Raw genomic sequence first — 23,307 nt, forward strand, 5'->3', positions numbered from 1 at the left:
GCTGAGTATAATGTTCTTCTCACTGTTTAACCTTCAGTTATGCATTTTTATCTCTATGGCAAGTAGTCGGATCCAATGAGTTGAAGATCCATTACAAATTTAAAGGAGCCACTTGGGATCCAAATCCATTAAGAAAGCTAGAATGCAACAGAGAATCATATTTAATAAATTATCAGATTTAGATTTGGATTCTCAGATTCAATTTAAAGAATCCAACCCAAATATGCGAGTAACATTGGATATTGGATAATGAAGCTCCATTGCACCGCAAAATTAATGCGCAATTTTCCTGTTGAAATTGGATAGAAAAGTCTTGGTGCTTGCGTGTCTCTAACAAACGTTCCTCTGTTATAATAATACCATGATGAGGTCATGAGGTGTTGGACTTAGATGAGCATTTTTCAGCACTAACTAAAAGAACTTAAGAAGCATGCAAGATAAGATGCTTAAGTAGGCATATCACTTTGCTTCAAACAAACCATATTGGGATTGGTTCCAGTTTCAAAAGTACTGCACTAGCGTCTAGCAGTACAAGCAGAGAAGGAGGAGGGAGAACAATGCAGTAACAACGATGGTTTACCAATAAACAGCACTGGTGATGCCAGGCAACAGCCTTTGGTGGGTGCAATTACAGAAAGGAAAAGGAGGTTTTTAAAAAAGAGAAATAGAAAAAGGGACTAAAAGAGAGGGAAGAGGAAGAATAACATGATTTTATTAAAATTTAAAGTAACATATAAAAACTAAACCGAGCATGTACGTTCCCCTTTTCAGCTTATCTGGTGTCACTTATCAATTGTTTGTAAGAATGTGGAGCTAAGGAAAGGTGAAATCTTGGACATAAGAGATGAGAGCTGGGGGAAGTTAATCCATTAGGGTGTAAAAATCCTAGTATAATCAGTTTTTTTAACTCGTTAGTATAATCAGGTTGCATTAGCTTCAACCAGCCTATTTTAACTTTTGTGGCTTGCCTAGATGCTACTTATGTGACCAGCTAATTGGAACTGAAAATGATTGATAGGAGCGTCTAGGCCATTTTGGTCACTCTGGCTTGTGTCTTTGGACTCTTTGCCCAGGTTGTCACCTAGGTGGCACATATACTGCTTTACTACTATTCCTAATGCTTTGCCGAGGTGCGCATATATAATGCATCTTAAAACATTATTCGTAATGCTTTGCCCAGGTTGTCACCTAGTTGAGCACATATACTGCTTCTTAAATATTGTTCCTACTGGTACTTTTCATCTTTTTGTTCAATATGGGGGCCCCGTGGGACAATTTTGGCTAAATTTTGGCTAGAAATTGCTCTATATTTACTTGTTATGTTGTCGCACATTTTTATCATGTACTTCTTAATTTTGTTTCTCTCTGACAATCTAGCAATTAACAGAAATTGAGTTGCTGAGTCGCATTAGCAGAACATTTCTTGCACAGATATAATCATGATAATAGTGGTTTCTTGGGCTACATTGTAAGAACTCCAAAATTACTTCAGTTATTCTAGCTTCATAGTTTATACGCTTCTTTCTCAACTCACCAATCTTATTCCGTCTTTGTAAGTATAGCACTTTTGTTTTAAGTAACTATTTAACAATTTTATGGGGGCTTATCCTCATCATTGTCTTCTGTCTTGTGACTCTGCCCTGTATGTTTGTAAATCAGATAGTATATGTATTCTTATGCAGGTTGGGCTTCTCGAAGTTTCTTTTCTGACAATGGATCAACTGCAATTGAAATTGCACTCAAAATGGCATTTCGAAAATACGCACATGATCATGGGGTTCATCAGGATAGTAACAAAGATTTCAGTAGAGGATCTGTTGAGTTCAAGGTGGGTTCAATTTCTTCCATATATATTTTCTCCATGTAGGCACAGTTATTGGGATTATCAATGTGAAATCCTGACTACAGTTCAAGATGGGTTTAATTTCTGCCATATATATTTCTTCCCATAGCCATAGCTATTGTGATCATCAATATCATGTCCTGAGTCCCTGACTAACACCATGGTTAGTCCTATGTTTGTATTTTGCAAGAATGTGTTTTTCATGTGTCAAGTTAATCTAGTTCTTTGGATTATAACAGTTATCTGTTGAATCTTCTTATAAGAAGTTCATTGCTGTACATTCCAAGGATCAAAATATTTGAAATAATCCTTTTGTGCCTGTATTCATATTGCAATTCTTTTAGTGCTGAAGTTATAGGACTTGCTTTCTTTGAGGAAAAAATGTGTGAGACATACTTGAGACTGTCTGCTTGCAGTTTAGGCAATCATATGAGGTACTTGAATCATTTTGAACAATGCTTGAGCGCGTAACATGCTCACACTGAGATACATAAATTCAATCACATATGCATAGATGTTTATGCCCACAATCTTTAATTCAATACATATACTTATACCTGTCGTCTTTAATTCGAACTTTTTTTTGGATAACCTAGCCTGGAATGGAACCAAGACCGTCTGAGCCGCATTGGAACCTACCGTTCGGTTGACCGCGGTGGGTTCTGATTCGAACTTTTAAGTCATGACATTCTATAATAGTGATAACCAAGTTCAGTGAGATTTATGGCTATATTATCTCACTCTAGTGGATGTTAGATAGGTTGGCATATGATTTATTTTCTCAAAACTGCTAGTTACAATGACTGAGGAGGGTGTTTCCGATTAGTGACTCTTGTTCATGATTCTTGATTAGAAAGTGGGTATACTCATTATTCTGATGTTCAGGTTTTAGCTCTCAATGGATCCTATCATGGTGACACTTTAGGAGCAATGGAAGCGCAAGCGCCATCTTCCTATACAAGTTACTTACAACAGCCATGGTAAGAATTATTTTAGCTGTGTTATGTAAAATCTTCCCAGATTGGTGCAATATCAAATTTCTTTGCTGTTTCGTCAGTCTCTCTACCACCTCACTGCCTAATTGGTGCCTTTTTTGAATGACCATCTTCTTGACAGCATTTCCATAATGTATACTGCTATTAGGAACTCTGGTTTTACTAATTGGTATTTTTTTCACCAATCGCCATTCATTCCTTTGATATGCAAATCTTGTGGCATGGTGAACTATGCAATAAGATGATTACTTACTTTACAAAATCAGATCTGCAGCCATTTGCAGTTAGCTTATGTTGCAAATTGGCAATCTAATGGAAATAGATGTTGATAGATTAATCCTGTACGGCTGTACCCTTTTGGCGACTTGCAGGCAGTAGTGTATCTAGTGCTTCAGTGATGGGATTGAGGGAAATCTAGGTTACCCGAACGCTTCGTTTTGGGTGCTGTATCCGTGTCGGACATGGATTCACCACGGTCAGCGACAGACATTTGTGGTTCAAAAGAGTACCCGGTTTTCCGATTACTTATAAGTTATAACCCTAAACTAGTTTCTTTAGTATATCAAAGCTCAAAACCAATAGGTTTTTTGAACCCAAAAACTGAAACCCCTTAAAGATTTTTAAACCATTGTATCCCATGCAATCAAACCTATTGTTAAACCTTAATTCTAGTTTGATTTAACTTGATTCTTAATTGTTATATATAGTAAAAGAAACATACAAATGTTATCAGTATTTTAATTCAATATCTGATATGATGTATATATTACATATACATATGCATGTATGTATATGTATATGGATACTAACGTAAAAAAAATTTAGTGAGGGTAGTGAAAGTCGGATGAATCAAGGACATTTTCCTCCTTATTAAAATTTGGAGGGTAAAATGGTAAGTTTACAAACGTATTTCCCCCCTCATTTTTCATTTCTTTTTCCTAGAACATTCTAGATCATGACATGAAAATAGAATATGAACTCACATAATCAAAATTGTGATTTTTTCAAGGGAAATTTTTATTCCTTTTCTTTTCTTTTTTCATTTCTTATTTCTAGAACATTCTAAATCATGACATGAGAATACTCACATTTAAATTGAATATCCCCATTTTTCTTTTTCGTTTTTGATCACTTCCTACAATATTGTATCCTTATTAATAAAACTACTTAACAAAATTGTTTTGAGAATATATTTAATTGCTAAATAACACTTTAGGATACAATTTCTATGTCTACAATAAAATTACATAAATTAAATCATCATCAAACTATTAATGTTTATATTAATATAAGATAATTGTAAAAGTAGTTAACAACTTTGCATGTGCATTGCACGTGCCAATGTGCTAGAGAGAGTGTGTGTGCGTGTCCCTAATTTGTTGTGTTCCGTGTCTGTCTCCTTGTCCACACACGCAACTGTATCCGTGCAACCTGATTAATCAAAGCATTTTCAATTAAGAAAATTCTTTTGAAAAATATATTTTTAGGAAAATCCAAAAATTATTCTCCTCTATAAAGTTCATGTGTAACTTTTATGCTTTCTAAGACTTCTAGAATGAGGCGCAGCTAAAGGCCTGAGGCATTTAGAATGACATTGTGGGTCCTTCAATGGTCTGAGTGCAGTTTTCCTTGGGAAAGGGCGGGAGGACATACATGAGGATCGTTCTTTTGTTATTGAAAATGCTCGATTTTAAATGTAAAATAATTTGTAGCAGTTTAACTTAATTTTAAAAGTTGTTCTGATCACATTTGGCAAAAGTTGTCAGTGTCTATCTGTGGACTTGCTTCTGAACTAACCTGAGCATCTTTTTTTGACTAGGTACTCAGGAAGAGGCCTTTTTTTGGACCCCTCTACGGTTTTTATTGGTAACGGGTGTTGGAATCTTTCCATACCCGATGCCTTCCAGTCTGATCACCTGAAGTCTGAAGATATGCGTAAGTAAAAAAATCATGTCTTATGTGGGTAATTTGTTTTTGCCCTATTTTATGAGTAACATACTCTTTATTTGACTCACACAGGATTTAATTCCTGTGATGAATTGTTTAGTCGTAATAGAGATTCTTCAGCTGTTGCGGGGATCTACTCTGCTTATATATCAAATCAATTGTTGCAATTTTCTGAATTGAGCCACTCTACTCATATTGGTGCACTTATTATGGAACCAGGCAAGTGAATATTGTTGAGTTTTTCCTAATCGAGTTTCCATTCAGGTGTAGTGGGAAAATTCATTCTTGCGTAATCTTCATTGTTACTCATAGCATATGGCTATCCCCATATCTATATTCTTTTTTTTTTGCGCGCGCGTGTGAACTTATTGCTTTAAGGTCCTAAATTTCTACTACTAATTTTTCTCTAAAACTTTAGGCTACTGCATTCATTAAAATTTCTTTATGGTTACCTATGTGTGTGTTATGCCTTCCGTTGTATATAACCATATTGCTAAATGCATACTGCTGAGGCATTATATAACATAAAACTTTTAAAGACATGAAAAGCTAATAAAGTAAGCAAATCTTCTCTACTTTCCTTGAACTACAATGGATTGTCATTATTCATTCTGCGAACATCATTTTCTTGGCTTCTTATGTGCCCTTGCTTCATTTAATAAATTATTTAGTTTCAGTCATCAGAAGTCAGTATCAACTCAGCATGAAAGCACTTAGGTTATATATACTGAAATCCTGTGTCACATTTAGTTCAGTTTAGAAAATTTTCTAGTCTTTGATTAGTTAAAGGTTTGTCAAATGATATTTTGCAATCTGGACCTGGGCCTCATGTGCTTTAATCTTTTACTGGGTTGAGTAACCATGCCTTCAATCAATGATTGATATATTTGCCCACACATGCAGATTTCAAGTGTTGTATATCCCGTTTTCACTTGATACTGGGATTTATTTTGGTTGATGATCTGCCAATTTTGCATGATAAAGACAATTCGAACGGTGGATGGTCCCATCACTGCCATATAGGTCATAGCTACTGGATAGATGCTATTGGGTTGAAAATTTCCTAAATTTTCAATAATCAACGACCAAGATCCCAGAATTCCAATCACGATGGTATCCGTGTCCTTTTCTGGTCATATGGTTTTATTTTACTTGTTGTCTCTGAAATTCTGCAACAAAATCAGATTTCATAGCTCCTGTCAAATGTGTGGTGTAAATTCTTATGGATGGTGTTTATGGGATAACAAGCTGGGATGCATCTTTATGGTTGAATGTGGAGTTAATCTTAAGTAATTGAACCTTTTTAGAATATATCAAAAGTTCACCATTTGGTAGAGATTTTTCTGTATTTAATAGCCAAAGGAATGTACTTATAATTTCCTCGACACAATGATACTTTTCTGACCTATGGCTTTCAGATGTTTTGTACTCTGGGAACCATTACATTACATGGTAATGAGGTTCTTTAGTTGCAGCAGATTTCCAAGATTCTTTTATTTAGGATTTCCTCTTTTCTTCCATATAACCTTTCATCTTGCACAATCTTCCTCTTGCTTCGTTAACCTTTTTTGACTCGGTGATAATGCTTGTTACTGTTTTTTCTATATAACCATGGATCTTTATTTGCCAATACGTAGTTTGTTACAAATTAGGAGGATGAATGAACTAAAGCTGTTCCAAGAAGTAATCAGGTTTGGCTAGTATTTGGTTATTTACGTTGGAGATGAAGAAACAGCTCACTGCTTAAATACAGTTGTTTGGTTGAACTAGATGACGTTGACAGTTTGACACTTAACTTCTGTTGTTTCTGAAGGGAAAGAATCCTAACATCAGAGTGCTAAGGAAAAGTGTTTATGCAGTTATACAAGGTGCTGGTGGTATGCACATGATTGATCCTCTTTTTCAGCGAGTTCTTGTAAGAGAATGCCAGATTCGTAAAATCCCAGTCATATTTGATGAAGTGTTTACGGGTTTTTGGCGCCTTGGAAGAGAGGTGAGACCACAGATATAATGTTTGTTAAAGTTTTGTATATGTAAATAATCTCATTTTGACCATGGCTTTTACTTTCAGTCTGCTGCTGAACTGCTAGATTGTTTACCAGACATCGCGTGTTTTGCAAAACTGATGACTGGAGGCATTATACCATTGTCAGTAACATTAACAACAGAAGCTGTTTTTGAAGTGTTCAAAGGCGACTCGAAGGTATTTCTGGAGTAAAACTGCTAAAAAGAGCTGGCTGTTCTTACTATGCTTCTCAAAAGGGAAATTTATTCTGATCTGTATATCACAAACTATTCTTAGTTTTAGAGTGTAGCTCCTTTAATAGTGAATGATACTGGCTATCAGCTGAAAATTTTCTTTCTCAGCTCATGGCTCTTTTGCATGGTCACTCTTATTCTGCGCATGCTATGGGCTGTTCAGCAGCTGCAAAAGCTATACAATGGTTCAAAGACCCATGTACAAACACCAACATAGAGCCTGAAGGGAAAAAGTTGAAAGAGGTATACAAATTTCATTTAACTAATGTTATTGCTGCTGCTGACTTCATTTGTGCTCCGTATAGTGTCAAATGTCATCTGCAAATTATATTTGGCTCCTGACAACTGGATTCCATAGTAGGAATGTTTCCTAGTCCAGAGGGATTGAGAGGCTTGCTCCTTGGAAAAGGGTTGGCCTACCTCCCCCCTGAAAGCCTTCTAGTTTTTCTTTTGATGAAATAACACTATTGCTTATATGTACAAAACACAAATATATCTATGTATTTTCATTGATTTGAAAACAATAGAATATTATATACTTCTACAAAAAGAAAAATCCAAGTTAGAACCTTATCATTTAATTATTTTTTGGCTTATGTTATTTTATTAAATCTGGAAGGATCTATAGTTATTTTCTTGTCAAGTTATTTCATGTGATGGTGATAATAAAGGCTGTGTGTGTGTGCGTGCACGCGCGCGCGCACGTGTGTATTTGGAGGAGGTGAGGATGGGGGCATAAGGTCTTGTCCCATACAAGTGACAACTCGCCTAGAGGCGAACAGCGATAAATAAACAAAGGAGACTTTCCCCTTACAGGAGGCCAAAATACCAGTTTTTTCTTAAAAATGAAGCAATTAAGCAATGCCTATGCACATGAAAGTCATTCCTATCATCTCTGATCAAAGATACGATATTGGAAGGCAACTGAGAAATAGAGAGTTAGTTTGGATTGGTGAATATGGGCCCAAGCAGTGAGAGAATCCGAAACACGATTCCCTTCTTGGAAATGTGTGAAACACAATTATGGCGAAGAGATATCTGACAAGATCACGAATATAGGCCATATTCCAGGGAGATTGAGCCTATCCATTACAGAACTGGACTAGCTTTTTTTAATCCTACCCAATGGTGAGATAATGAATAATAACAAGCACACAGCTCCAGCCCTCTTTGAAGTGCTAAGGCCTCAGGAAGCATATTAGAACCCTCTCCAAAGAAAATAGGGAAAGCAAGAACGACAGCTCCCTTCAAATTCCATAAAACTCCACTCCCTGCGCAAAAATCCTCCAGGCTATGAATTTTCATGTTCTAGAATATGTTAGAATAAATATTCTGTGAAAATTAAGAGATTTTCCTGGGTCATAGCAGTATGTGGATGATAGGTAGGCAACTGAATATGGTATGACTGTATAGATTAAGTTGATCTTACTTATTATCATACGCTCTCTATTTTGTTGGTCATAAAGTTCAACTGATTTATCTTATACAGTCAGCTTTTATGAATGTTTTGTGATAATCTGCAGTTATGGGATGGGAAACTTGTGCTTCAGATATCTTCTCTTCCAGCAGTGCAAAGAGTAGTAGCCTTGGGAACTCTGTGTGCTATTGAACTCAGAGCCAAAGGCGCTGAGGCTGGGTATGCCACTATCTCTTACATTTACTTATTGCCTTCTAGTCCTTTTCATAGCACATATCTGCATAAAAACATGCCAGGTGAATAATAAAAAATTGGGCATAATTATTATTCTGATGTTCTATGTGCACTTGATCACATAGCTGTGCTGATGTTCTATGTGCGATGACTAATTATTATTCTGAGATTCAGCATCTAATTAACCTACATGGTAGCTTGCATGTCATTTAACATGGAATAATGATATGTCTAAACTTGATTATTCAGACAGCATTTTTTTTGTGTCATTATAATAGGAATCTTGAAGAGGTTGAACTGCTATCTTCTTTCATCCTGGCCTCTTTCTACCCTTGTCATCACAATTTCTTTAAAAGCATGATGCATAACAAATTATCATCGTCTTTAGTTTCCTCAACAGCCGTCATCATATCCTCTATCTCCTTCATGGTGTATAATAAAAAAAATCACATTTTCTCCAATCACGGACTTTATGCACAGGAAAAACAACTATCTTAGAATGAAAATTTGGGGTTCCTTATAGGATCAAATCTGTTGGACTTTTTTTATTCAAAATAAATATAACTGAAGCTGCTCTCAATATGAAAATATTGAGCATAAACTCAAAAATTTTAAGAAATCCTTAGTTTCAAGCTACTATGTACACTCACATGCTTTTGATTTATTTATATCCTTGGTAGCTTTTTCCCTCTAATTTATGTTTTTTCCAAGTTTAGCTAGTTTTCCTGCTCTATTAAACTCTTGGAGAGCATGCTTACTGGTGAGTACAGCAAAAGAACGCCTTACATTGCATATCATCCTATTCTCAATCTTGAAGTGCATATTCATTCATATGTATTTTCGCACTTCGATATCTTCCTAGTCCATAGCTTTCTCTGCTTGCCAAGATTGCTTCTGTCATAGGTGACAAGTTGCTTTGCCCAGATCACAGGCTTTTCACCTGTTACATCAACTTTTTAGGCTATTCCTCAAAAAAAAAAAAAAAAAAAAAAAAAAAAAGATATAAGTCTCATATAACTATTCCTAAAAAAAAAAAAAAAAAAAAGAAGAAGAAGAAGAAGAAGAAGAAGGTTTTACGATAATGTTTCTTTTACTACAATAGCCGAAAAGTATTTTGAATGATCTTAATCTCACCGGCGTACTGATGGGGTGATCTTTATGTAGATATGCATCATTATATGCTCGCTCTCTGATTCAGAAGCTTCGTGATGATGGTGTTTATATGAGGCCTCTAGGAAATGTGATTTATCTCATGTGTGGCCCTTGCACATCACCTCATTTCTGCAATCAACAGCTCAATAAAGTATACGAGAGAATTTGCGAACTCGACTCAGATGAAAGGATCACAGTTCAAGCGAAACATGCAAACCATGAACCCTAGAAGTTACGAACAAAAGCTTCTGTAGGCAAATGGGAGTTTGTGTTTAATTTTAATTGAGAACATCAGTAAGTTATCAGTGTTGTGCTTTATGTATTTTTTTTAATAATGTAGATTTGGGTAGATAATCCCCATCCTCTTTGTTTGGAACACTTTGTTCAGCAGATTATTAGTTTAGTTTCCAGGGCATTCTTGTAATAATATTTGTATTATCTGAAATATCTTACTGTATAACGTTTCATTTGTTACTTCCATCATTTTTATCCTAAACTCTGAATCTTCTTATAAAAATGGTGTTCTTTAGACGCGCTGAAGGGTTATAAAACAAAGAGCCCTGCCATGTACCCGATATGTCCTTAGTCCTTGCAATGTGTATTTTGAAATGGCATAATGACAGTTTACAGTATTCACAACGGACGAGCATGTGAAAATTTATCACATCACATCTTTGGCTGGTGTCATTATAATTTCTTAGCTTGTTCCTTGAATTTGAACCGTGTCTAGAGGAGAAACCAAGTATATTTGACATGAAGTTCACCGACTATAAGCTATATAATAAGGTTATTCTTCTTTGTTCTAGTTGGATTCTAATATCAAATAATATAAAAGAACAAGGAATTGGGTGTAGATTATTAAAATGTCTGCTTTCTGTGTGTGTGAGTGTTGGACAATCAAATTTGTTGGACAAATTTTCAAAACCGACCCATTTGGGTTTTTAATTGTAAAAAACGACCGGTTTTGAAAATATTTACAAAAAACGACCGGTTTTGAAAATTTGTCCCAAATTTGTTTATAAACGCCACTATTAAAAAATAGTACCCAAGGGATAAAGTAATGGTACTTCTGACACCATCAGTGATATTTATGCTTGCTTGACATGTATAAGCGATAGGTTATACAATACCCAATGAGAGACATTACACACAGCAAATTTGTATGTACGAAAGATATTTTCCTTCAAAACAAATACAAGTTGTAAGTTGATTAAGGTCAAATTTGCATGTACGAAAGATATTTTCCTTCAAAACAAAATACAAGTCGCGAGTTAATTAAGGTCAGGTAGTATGAATACGTATTGTAGATTCTCTGCTGAACAGTGCGGCCTGCAGCGATTTTGTTAGCGAGGACAGAGGGTCCAACATTGAAATTTTTGTACTTGCTCCCCTCAAAGTTATCTACATCGCCGTTAATTTCTGGGAAACTTCATGATTAGTCACACATCACTAAGACTTTTATCTAGTGCACTGAGCCTTGATGTCTCCATGTGTTTCATGCTGCGGACAAAAAACTCCAGAGGACGAGAAGACATTATACCATCCAAATAACCGTGTATAATATTTTTGAAAAAAAAAAAACAATCTTGGTACATTCAAATAACTAAGCATCTTCAAGGACAACCCGGCCCTAGATCAACTCGCAGCTTTGTCTTGTTTCAGAGATAAATATGAATGGATATTCTATCCATCAGTCGTGTATATTAATTAACAGTAAAAAGGTGACCACAGGACAAAATTATCATTTCCCTATAAAAGTATTAGTGAATTTTCTTGTTGCTTATGATTTCAACGTGGTCATTTTGTAACTCTACAGTTAAATATTTGACGGACTAATTATATGGAAATGTTTTGTTTCTTTATGAGTTTTTATTAGTTTATCACCTTTTTTTCCAAACTAAAATTATTTTAACTACTTTCTCCCGATAACTTTTACCTTTAACCTTTTTTATAAATTAAAAACTATTTTTCAGATTGCAAAATAAACAAGATATGAAAAAAAAACATCATCATATTATTAATCTGTTAGATTGTTGACTACATGTAGGCCTGTCTAAAAAGTCCGTCAGCCTGGGCCCGGCTCAGAAACCCGGGCCAGACCGGGTTCCGTGCCCGGGTACGGACCGGCTCGCAGGAGCCCGGCCCTAGCCCGGTCCGACCCAGAACAAGGCTGGCCGGGGCAACAAATCCGGGTCGGGCAGCGCGGATCCAGAGCCCGGCCCGGTCGTAACGGTCACCTTTGGTGACTGTTGCGGGCAAAAGTCGGGTCGGGGGAACCTGGCCCGGCGTCAACGGTCACCTTAGGTGACCACCTTAAGTGACCGTTTGGCAAAACGGTCACCTTGGTGACCGTTATGGCCGATCCGGCCCGGCCCGACCATAATGGTCAGATTTAATTTTTGACCGTTTTGTCCCAAAAAACGGTCAAAAAACGATCATATGGTGAGGGTTTTTTGGTTCTAAGAGATTGCCTTTATAAATAGAGGGTTCACTTCTTCTCATCATACCAAAACTCATCTATTTCTCTCTAATATTCTCTTATACAATCTTAAACTCTTTAATAATCTCTTATACTTTCTAATCCTTCTATCAAATGGCTTTCGAATCTGATTATGAAGAGTAAAACCTATCTCCTACCGATCTTTAAATGAGTCCTCCTACAACAGCTACTCCTATCGATCCTACAGGTGTTAATCCCGAATCCGGTGGCGACGACTCTACACCAAGAGCTCCTAAAAGGCCGAGATTCGATGTGTGGAATTTTTTCGAGAAGATAGACGTCATCAAGGATGAACACTGTAGGATCCTTACCCAAAAGGCTAAATGTGCGTTGTGCGGCAAGATTTTCCAAGCTCATCATAAGAGCGGCACCAACCACCTCAAACGTCATATAGAAAAACTCAACAAATGCCAGAATCCCTAAGATGATATCCGACAATCTATGATTTCTCAATCCTCATCTTCTGGTAGTCTCGGTAGTTAGAATTATGACACTGCCCGAGCCAGGAAATGCGTCATCAAGTTTATCATTCTTAAAAATCTTCCTTTTAAATTAGTAGAAGATGATGAATTTGAAGATATGTTCAGAGATGGTTTTTATCCTGTATTTTTAAAATTTTCTCGTCAAACTTGTCAACATGATATTTTAAAATATTATCAGGAAGGACAAGGAAAATAATTTCTTATTTTAAAATTTTAAACTGTAGATTTTTTTTAACTTCTGATATTTGGACATCTAAAGCACAAACTGGTTATTTATGTATCACAACAGACTGGATTGATGAAAAATGGTAAATATTTAAAAGAGTTGTTTCCTTTATTGCAATTTAAGAGTCACATACTGGTATCAATATTGCAAATTTAATAATTGAAGAACTTATAAAACTAGAAATTGATCAAAGAATATTTTCTGTTTCACTAGATAATGCAAGTAATAATAATGTAGCTGTTGATTTTATCAAAATAACTCTATCATTGCCATGTCATGGTGATCTTTTTCGTATTAGATGTATCTACCATATTTTAAATTTAATTGTTCAAAGTGCATTTACTGAAATTAAACTCATGATAGAAAAGGTTAGAATAGTTGCTTATATGCATAATGCTTCTGAACTTAAAATATGGAAATAATTTTGTAAAAGAAAAAATTATAAGCCCAAACTAATTCCAAATGATGTTGACCATAGGTGGAATTCTACCTATGCAATGTTAAGTATGACAATAGAATATAAAGAAATTATAAATAATTTTATAAATTATTATGCTTCTAGTTCTAGCTTTGGTAGCACTTATGGAATAACTGAAGATGAATGGACAATTATATGTAATTTAAATGAGATGTTACAAGTTTTTTATGATGCTATAATATTATTATCTGGCTGTTATTATCCAACTATTACTTTAGCCTCTTTACAAATTTTAAATATTTAAATTTTTTTTGCCAAATATCGTATAAATAATACTTTTGGAGCGATAATTTTTCAAATGGAGAGCAAATTTTGTTAGGAATCTTGACCCCAAGATTAGTTTATTTTGATGATAACAAATATTATATATTGTGTGTATTATGTGCTAATATTTGTTTTACAGTATCAAAGCTATATCAACAATTATATTCAAAGAGATACTCAATACATAGATGAGTTCAAGGAAAAATGAAGCAAAGAAGAAGATATACTTTATTGTCTAAATGTAATTTTATATTTTCTTTGCTTAGAAATTTGTACAAGCCTTGATCACTCACACACATATACACACATAGTGTTAGAACACACTAACACATGCTTAGTGTGTTGGTTAACAATAGAAATCCCCTATGTTAGCCATTAGAGTTTATAGATATTGAGTGAGTCTTAAAACATTTTATTTATACCCCAAAACAATTAGAATCTAGAAAAACTCAAAAGATCAAAGTTGTAGGTCTCTTCAAGAGCTTTCCAACAAATCTTAAATCACCTCATTCCGATATCGGATGAGAAAGTTACAGTCAAAATACTAAACAGAAAAATTCCAGAATCTGAGTTTACAGTGTAGTCGACTATTATGCCTTGTAGTCGACTACTAAGCAATTTTCTGACTTCACAGAGTCTGTTTAGACTCAGTGTAGTCGACTACTATGACTTGTAGTCGACTACAGATGCAGTTTTTTTAGATTTCAGGTTTTAAATAAGTGACTGTTTATAGCCGTTTTGTGGAGGTTAATTGGGTTTAAAATTATGTCATTTCAGAGGCTATAAATAGGTTTAAATATCAGAAAACAACCAAGTTTTGCACTTGCAAGATCAAACATTTTGTGCATATTCACTCTCTAATTTTCTAGATTTTCATGCTAAGTGTTTAGAAAAAGAGAGTTTCTGATATTGCCTTGGTTTTAATCATTCTTAGAGATTGTATAGGCAATATTCAGAGAGTTAAAAGAATCCTAAGCCACTGCAGCACTTCACTACACATTCAAGGCTTATAGGATCAATTATGTTCTTGCTTCAAAAAGGATTTCTCTCGGGTTTGAGAGGGTTGATCTCTTGGTTTAGAGATTGGGTAGCAATTGGCATGATCTTGTCAATTGGTGTTGTAATTTGCATGGTCTTGCAAATTGGTCAGGTTTGCTTTTGGTTTTGTAAGGTTTCAAAATCATAGTGGAAACTCTCAAGCGGGATTTGATTGGGGACTTGATGTACACCGGGGAGGTGGAACCAGTATACATGCTTGTGTTTGTGATGTTCATTTTCTGATATTGCTATTCTTTCTTTGCAATTTATAATCTACTTTGCAAACTCACCCTCTAGTGTTTAAGTGTAAAGCTTCTGTAGATTTTTATAAGAGTGTACTCTATTCTTAAGGGTCACGATCCTACACTTGGTATACATAAGCAAAATCAGGACCCTACAAATTTAATAAGTATTTTAGGCTTATTCCTCATATTTTTAGTTTGGGGGTCTTATTGATCTATGTTTGAAGGATATTGGCCTTCGAACTTTCTTATAACTATTGTATGGTGGACAGATTATAGACTTAGATGATGGATCCACCCTTACTGTTACTTCTCATCATTTAGTTATTAAAAATTATTTTTAAACCTTATATGATGAGTATGCAGCTAGACATGGTGTAGCTGCACAACAATCTATAACTTCGGCACCTCCAAGCTCAAGCCGAGGTAAAAGTGTAAGTTTTGATAGGTATGCAATGGTAGCTGAGCTAACTGGTGGATCTGGACTTAGATCATCATTAGAGGATTCTGAAATAGATGAATATTTATCTGCTTTTTTAGTTAAATGTCAAGGAAATGCTTTAGATATTTTGCAATGGTTGAGAGTATATGGATCAGTTTCATATACTATACTTTCCACTATGGTCCGTGACTTATTAACAGTGCAGGTTTCGACGGTAGCTTCTGTAGGCATCGAAAATTGCCTATAGGTCTCTACGAACAGCTCAGTGTTAAGGAATGACGATGAACACCACTATCCGGTTCACAGGAGTTCGATTGATGTCGGTGAACGCTTGAAGTGAATCGGCGAACTACGTGAGCTGACAGAATTCCGGAATAACGAAGGTGCGGGCTAATCGGGAGCCCCGCAATGTTTAGAAAGGGAACAATGCTCTTCGTGTCTCATTCATTCTACAGATAATCCAACCATTGGAGCTGATAGAACTCCTTGTCGGCTTTCCAACGCATTTGGAATCACTCAGATCCGGGTTCAGACAAAGAAGTTACAGCGAAAACAGTCAAACGGGCATTGAAAACGTCTCAAAGCTGAACTGAGGCACCTACGGTGTCTCGGCCAAGTCAAGACACCCCAAGGGTGTCTCGGCCAAGCCAAGACACCCCAAGGGTGTCTCGGTTTAGCCGAGACACCCCAAGGGTGTCTCGGCCAGGCCAAGACACCCCTAGGGTGTCTCAGCGCGGATTTGACCCCTTTAAGTGGTTTTAACCGCTCCGCAACCCCTCATGCCTATAAATACAAGCCTTAGGCCTCATTTTTTCAGATCTGGAATTTTGGAGAATTGGCGAAGCCTTGTCGGAGTGAAGAGTGATCGAGCACTTCAACGCAAGAGAGTTTCTTCGTCAGATCTATATCACCCGTACCCGATCCTTAGTATTATCCCGTTGTGGTAATACTAAGAAGAGCAAATATCTTGCTTTTATCGAGATAGGCGCTTCAAGTTTCTAGATCTCCTCGCGAATCAACGAAGCTCTGGATCAGATCTGATTGCCAGGTAGTCCACGGATATCGACGTCCCCGTCACAGGCTAAAGACCCACGCAAGCAAGAGACGACGAACAGATCTTGTGTTTATTTTCAAGAAAGTTATAATTTTTATTTCTTTGTTGTTTGAATTCATTTGTAACGTTTGAAGTTTTAATGAAATCAATGATGAAGGCAACTTTCGACGAAAACAAACTGGCGACCACAGTGGGAGGCAACGTGACGCAACCGGCCTTCAAGATCCGGGTGAACGAAGAGATCGAATACGAGTTCGATCAACAGAAGTTTGAAGAGTACCTCTCTTCCTCCTCCTCCAGATCCGCCTCTCCAAACAGGCGTAGGAAGACTTCCTCTTCTAAGAGTGCTCGCGGGCCCTCAGGATTGAAGATCCAAGATCCCCTCGCTGCTATTGCACCTACTCCCCGCGACGCTCCTGTGGCGTCTAACGCGGTCGAAGCTGCTGATCCAGATCTCCCTTCCGCCGCAAAGTCAACTGCTAAAGGTGTTCCAACCTTGTCGAAGAGGGCGCGCCAAAAACGGCGTCAACGCCTTGCGTGACAGTTGGCCAAGGCTGCAGAATCGATGGACGGGATCCGCTACAATGAGGATCTAAAGTCCAGACAGCGCCAGGTGCAACAACGGAATCGATGGACGGGATCCGCTACAATGAGGATCTAAAGTCCAGACAGCGCCAGGTGCAACAACGGCGAATAACCAATTCCTCCTCTAAAGCGGAGACGAACGAATGTGTTCGTGTCAAGAGGACTCGCTCAACCCTCGAAGAGCGAATCAAGAAACGCCGCGCGTTGCTTGCGCATGCCCGAGTCCTTCTGCAGAAAACGAAAGAGATGCAGAAAGAAGAGACGGTCAAAAAGCCGTCAAAGCACAAGCAGATGTGGGTGCCAAAGGCAAAACCGGCGCCAAAGGCAAAAGTGGACGGGATTTCCGTCCAACCTTCATCAAATCCAGATCACGTTTCCCTTGCCCCCGCACCTCCGGCGGAGTCAGGTAAGAACGTGGGTCCTTCTAGATCCAGGGTTCCTTTGAAAGGTCGTCTCGGTCCCTTGCCGGAGAACCGAGGTAAAGCACCTGTCAAGGAGCGATTAGGACCGTTGAAAGGTCCCCAAACAACAAACCAGACTGGGGGTCGTGTTAATCCCCCCAAAAAAGATAACAGAGGGAAAGCCCCTGTTACCGACCGCATTGGATTGTGTGTCGAAGTTCAAGAGCCCGTTAAGTTTTCACGCTCGTAAAAGCGTAGACTTGAACGAACGACTTTTGAAAATGCTAATAAAGCATCACATCCCCAGAGGGAAACACATTCGTCTGATGATGATGGTGTTATACCTGGGAAGTCATGCCAACACTCTATGGATTGCTCCAGTTATCAAACTGATGAGTTGTACTATAGAGCCGGGGGTGCGGGTAAGTCTCGAAAGAGAGATGCTCGAGACACGGATTCTCACTGTCCGTGTGCCAACATAATCAAGGCGGTACTGTCAGAATGCTGCTGTACTAAAGCCCCAAGGAGAGTTTCGGTGTTCGAGAGAATCTCTACCAGAACACCTGAGAACAAGCCAAGACGTTTCTGTAGGAAGAAGCCTGTCCGCCAAGAGGACGAATTCCTAGAAGTGTCTGCTAATATGACCGACAGAGGGAAATCGACACGACCCTCTAGCTCAGATCAACTTGCCGAAGCATCCCAGCGCATGACTCGATTGCGGTCAGGGATCAATAGGCGAAAGAATTACCAAAGGATGCAAAAGGGACTTCCTTTGGAAGAAGAGGCGTCAGATGCTGGTTCAGATTCCTGCTCGGCTATAGCAAAATAATGTCAACATAACTATTCCTCCTGTCAACAACAATAACGGAGGCGGTCCCTCGGATGATAATGCGAAGGAAGACCACGTTACCTCTCCCAGAAACCACTCGAAGACAGATACGAGTGAAGACAAGAAAATGAAGGACTTGGAGAGCAAAATCAACGCGTTGATAAATGCTCAAGAAGTGAAGAGGTCTGGCATACCATGTCCATACCCAAGGGAGTGGGAATCAATTCCATATCCGGCAAAGTTCAATTTAATCAACTTTACGCCGTTTGATGGAAAGGGTTCCCCTACCCAACACTTAATATATTTTTAAGTCCCAGTTAGGAATAATCTCCGGGAATGAACCCTTAATGGTGCGGTCATTCGTTGGCACTCTTCGCGGAGCGGCCTTCGATTGGTATCGTCGCCTCAAACCGGGGAGTATCAGCAGTTGGGATGACATGGAGGACATGTTTCTAACAAACTTCTTCGACGACAACACCGAGATTTTAATCGGCACACTATTTGACGAGAAAATAAAAAAATAGTGAGACAGTCGAAAACTTCATGAAGAGATTCCGAAATAAAGCAATGAATTGTAGGGATCCGGTCAGCGAAGATTTCATCCTCGAGACCTGTCATAATAATCTTTCATTGGACATCCTTGAAGCCATGGGAATGGCACCGCCAAAGACCTGGAAGGATTTGAAGGTGCGAGGAGAACGAGCCGAACGATTCCTTAAAAGGAAGAAGGCGGAAAGGGGCCAAATACCAAATAACGCTCCGCAACAGAACTTTGTCCCTAAGGGTAAGGGAAAAGCACATGCGAACGCTGTGAACGCGAATCAAACATTTGAGGTGCAAGCATAACCGCAACAACAACAACAAAAGGCACCTCAACAATCAAGATGGCAACAGCAGCCCCAGAAGCCAAAAGCCTCGGAGCCGAAGTTCCCGAAGGTCTATTCGTTCAAAGAGGATGAAGTCCCCGGTATCTTCAAGTACCTCATTGAGAATAACAAGATCCAATTGCCTCCGGTCCAGGATCAGGAAGATGCTAAGAGAATTAATAATCCAAAATACTGCGTATTTCATAGAGCGGTGCACCATCCTACCAAGGCATGCTACGCCCTTAAAGACAAGATCCAGGCTCTAATCGACGTCGGGGTCATTACCATGAAGCAACCTAAGGAGAAGAAGGTGGGTGCAAATGCAGTATCGATTAGCTTCGGTTCTGTTCCCTTGAACTGGTTCCAGCATGAGCCGGTAATAAATGCAGCAGTAAAGACCGTGAACGATGATCCTCACAAACAGCGCCAGAAAGGACTTGTACCGCACACAGCCCCGAATGGTGAGATTCTTTGGGTTCACCCAGATTTGATTGGAGATGAACAGTGGACTGGATCCTCTTCCAAGAAAAGGTCAAAAGGAAAAGGTAAGTCTTGTTATGGAGCTTTCGCTATTCCAGGAGAAGACGACGAGGAAATTCCAGCCTTCCCGCTTTCTGAAGGCGAACAGGAGACCTTTGTAACCCAGAGCGGGAATGAATATCACTACAAATATCCGGATGCTTCTAAGCAACTGGGAGTAAATAAAACCGTTCCCTCAAAGACGCTGGCAGAACTGGGAATTGTCGCAACTCCCCCAACACCGGTAGCTACGGAGAAAGTCCAGCAAAAGGAGAAAGGGAAAGAGCCTCTACACCAGGAGGTCCAAAACCCAAGGCAGTCTCGATTCAATCATCCGAATGGGAAAGACAAACCGGGAAAGGCAAGCTCTCCGCCCCATTTTGATATCATGGCGCAGTTGGCTAATATACCAGCTAGGATAACCCTGTACGAATTGTTGTGTCTTTCGAAAGACACGAGGAAAGCATTGCAGGAAGCCTTGAGCGACTCCGAAGCTTTCTTGACTCGAATCAAGCCATCTTCTGGAGAACCGGAACCATCAGTTCAACATTGTAATCTCGCGGCACACCATTTTTCCTGCATCTCCTTCACCAAAGAAGACATGCAGACGAAGAATTCAAAGCACGATCGGCCTCTATACTTCACCGGCCACATTGGCTCCAGCGTTGTTAACCGGATCCAAGTCGATCCGGGTTCCGCTGTCAGTATCATGCCATTCCGACTGATGCATAATCTTGGAATACCAACAAGCAAGCTAGCGTCCACGGGCACTACGATCTATGGATTCAACACCAGTGGGTCCAGACCCTTGGGAAAGATTCGAATAAAGTGTCAGATCAGAGACTTGAAGTCAGAAGTTACCTGCTACGTAATTGACGCGGAAACATCCTATAATTTACTGTTGGGTCGACCTTGGATCCATGGCAATCTTATAGTCCCATCAACTCTGCACCAATGCCTCAAGTACGTGGACTCAAATAATAAAGTCAAGACGGTGGTCGCGGATAAGCAACCGTTTAAGGGATTGGAGAACTATTTCACTGATTCCCTTCTATACGGTGCCGAATCCGATACTGAACCATCGGCCCAAGGAACGAACAGTGGGGATGAAGCTGACACCAAAGCTGGGTTTGATTATGATGGTGGTTTTGTACTTAATGACATTGTACCCATTGTAATCAATCTTGACGATGATGAATCATCGGAAAGTAGTTGTAATTGGCAACTTGCCGAAGAACTATCAATAAATGATGATTTAGAGTACTCGATGTGTCTTGATAATGTCACTAAAGAGCTATATGATAACCCTGACTTGTATATGCCACTTCAATCATTTTGTCTGACGAAAAAACAGGTGCAGGATACGTGCGGAGTAACACTTGTCATTCCCGCGGGAACAGGGGTGGAAAAGAAGTCGTCTACGGCAAAGGAAAAGAAGCTCCGATACCCGATCACTTCTTAGAAGAGGAAGATGATGATGATAAACCTGCTCCTCACTTATTTAGGTATGACGCAAAAGCACGCGATCTAATGGAGAAGTATGGATATGACTTCACACTCGGAGAGGGTCTTTGCTTCGGTCGAGGTCCGCGAGTTCCACCTCGAATGGCCTATGTACCAAAGGGAAAACCCGATGATTATTATCGCCATAAAAGAGGTCTTGATTATGTCTCATCATCTGACGACGAATGTTGTTGGCAAGTCATCGATCAAATTGCTAACAAAGCTAGAAACGGATACTCTTTTGATTCTTCAGCTTGGGATTCCGATACTAGTATCGGTGAGATGTTCAAAAAGTTAATGTCGAACATGGTTACAGTCGATCCTACCACAATAGAGGAGGACGACCAGATGCCGACATGGGAAGATCCTTGGGTTCATCACCTAAATATGCAGTATGGTGATAGGTTCGAACAAAGAGAACCTCCTACCGAAGATCAAGTACTCCAGGTGAATATGGGTAGCGAAGATAATCCGAAGCCTATATTCATTAGCGACAGCCTCCCGCCTGAAGAGAAAGAGGAGTTAATCTTTCTTATTAGGGAATACATCGATGTGTTTGCCTGGAATTATGAAAACATGCCAGGGTTCGATCCAAATGTAGCAGTGCATCGTCTCAATATCAAGACGGATGTCAAACCTGTCAAACAACAACAAAGACGGTTTCGTCCGCAAATGATGGAAGCAATCGAGACCGAAGTTAAAAAGCTTATTGACTCGGGCTTCGTTAGGGAAGAGCAGCATCCAGAGTGGCTTGCCAATATTGTCCCAGTCCTTAAGAAGAACGGGAAAGTCAGGATTTGTATCGACTTTCGGGATCTCAACACTGCTTGCCCAAAAGATGATTTTCCCCTTCCCATCACGGATGTTATCATCGACAATACTGACGAAAAACATACTGTGTTTAGAACACCCCTCGGCGTTTTCTGCTACACGGTCATGCCCTTCGGTTTAAAAAACGCAGGTGCCACATATCAGAGAGCCATGTCGAAGATTTTTCAGGAGCATCTCCGGAAGACTGTCGAATGCTATGTGGATGATTTGGTCGTAAAAAGTCGCGATAAGAAAGATCACATTAAAGACTTGAAGACCATGTTTAACTTGATGCGAGCCCATCAATTGAAGATGAATCCTACCAAGTCTTTCCTCGGAATGTCCAGTGGTAAATTCCTGGGATTTGTCGTCACCACCAAGGGCATTCACATCGACCCTGATAAAGTAAGGGCAATTAATGAATTGCAACCTCTGAGAAACCTCAAGGAGCTCAGAGGATTATAAGGGAGGTTGGCTTATATCCGTCGGTTCATCTCGAACCTCTCAGGAAAATGTCAACCATTCTCCAAGCTCACAAAGAAGGGCGTGTCATTTGTATGGGATGACGCTTGTCAAAAGGCATTCGAGAGTATTAAAGAATATCTCTCAAAACCTCCTGTACTCGTCGCACCGAAATCGGGCAAACCGTTCTTGATTTATGTCAAGGCGACGAGCAACTCATTAAGTGCATTACTTGCAGTAAAAGAAACGAAGGAAAATTGATTTGTATTCCTTTAATCTCAGTTACAATTGGATTTCCTGATTACAAAAGAGAGGATAATGATCTGGATTCTCCCCTTTGTTTAATTCTGGGTTCTTTACGGTGGCGATGAGATGCCTCCCTCGAATGCTCGCGTCGAGTTTGCTTCTCGTTGACGATCCGACGTCTTGTTTCACTGGAACATGATCTTCTCCTCACGATTTGATGTTGTGGAGAACTCTGAACGAGTTTAAAACTCTATGAAAGAGTTGATTTAACCGAAAGTCGGTTGTAAGCCAAGGATGAGGCAGCTAATCCAACTACGGATACCGCCGAGATATATGACGACCTACCTGATGAGACCCATGAAGTCAATGCAACTTCGCACCAGCAAATATGGCGTTTGTACTTCGACGGTGCTTCACGAGCAACTAATGTAGCAAGTGCTCCTGGAAGTTCTAAGATTTCTTCCGGAGTGGGAGTTGTCTTAGTTTCCCCTCGCTGCCAAGAAGTTCCAACCG

The 23,307-nt window shown here is 39.0% G+C and overlaps 1 protein-coding gene across 1 annotated transcript in view; it reads left to right on the top strand.

The window, feature by feature from the left end:
• The window catches only part of LOC109842617 (bifunctional dethiobiotin synthetase/7,8-diamino-pelargonic acid aminotransferase, mitochondrial), a gene marked incomplete at its 5' end in the record, with an annotated part of 16,743 nt that extends 6,379 nt beyond the window's left edge, over positions 1-10,364 (top strand). Inside the window, 9 exon segments of the mRNA XM_020411468.1 lie at positions 1,677-1,828; positions 2,729-2,823; positions 4,658-4,773; positions 4,858-5,004; positions 6,645-6,778; positions 6,857-6,988; positions 7,153-7,287; positions 8,568-8,680; positions 9,860-10,364. Of these exon segments, the coding sequence (XP_020267057.1) occupies positions 1,677-1,828; positions 2,729-2,823; positions 4,658-4,773; positions 4,858-5,004; positions 6,645-6,778; positions 6,857-6,988; positions 7,153-7,287; positions 8,568-8,680; positions 9,860-10,076 (1,241 nt within the window).

Source organism: Asparagus officinalis, chromosome 5 (genome assembly GCF_001876935.1).
Source record: "Asparagus officinalis chromosome 5, Aspof.V1, whole genome shotgun sequence".
Classification (NCBI taxonomy): Eukaryota; Viridiplantae; Streptophyta; class Magnoliopsida; order Asparagales; family Asparagaceae; genus Asparagus; species Asparagus officinalis.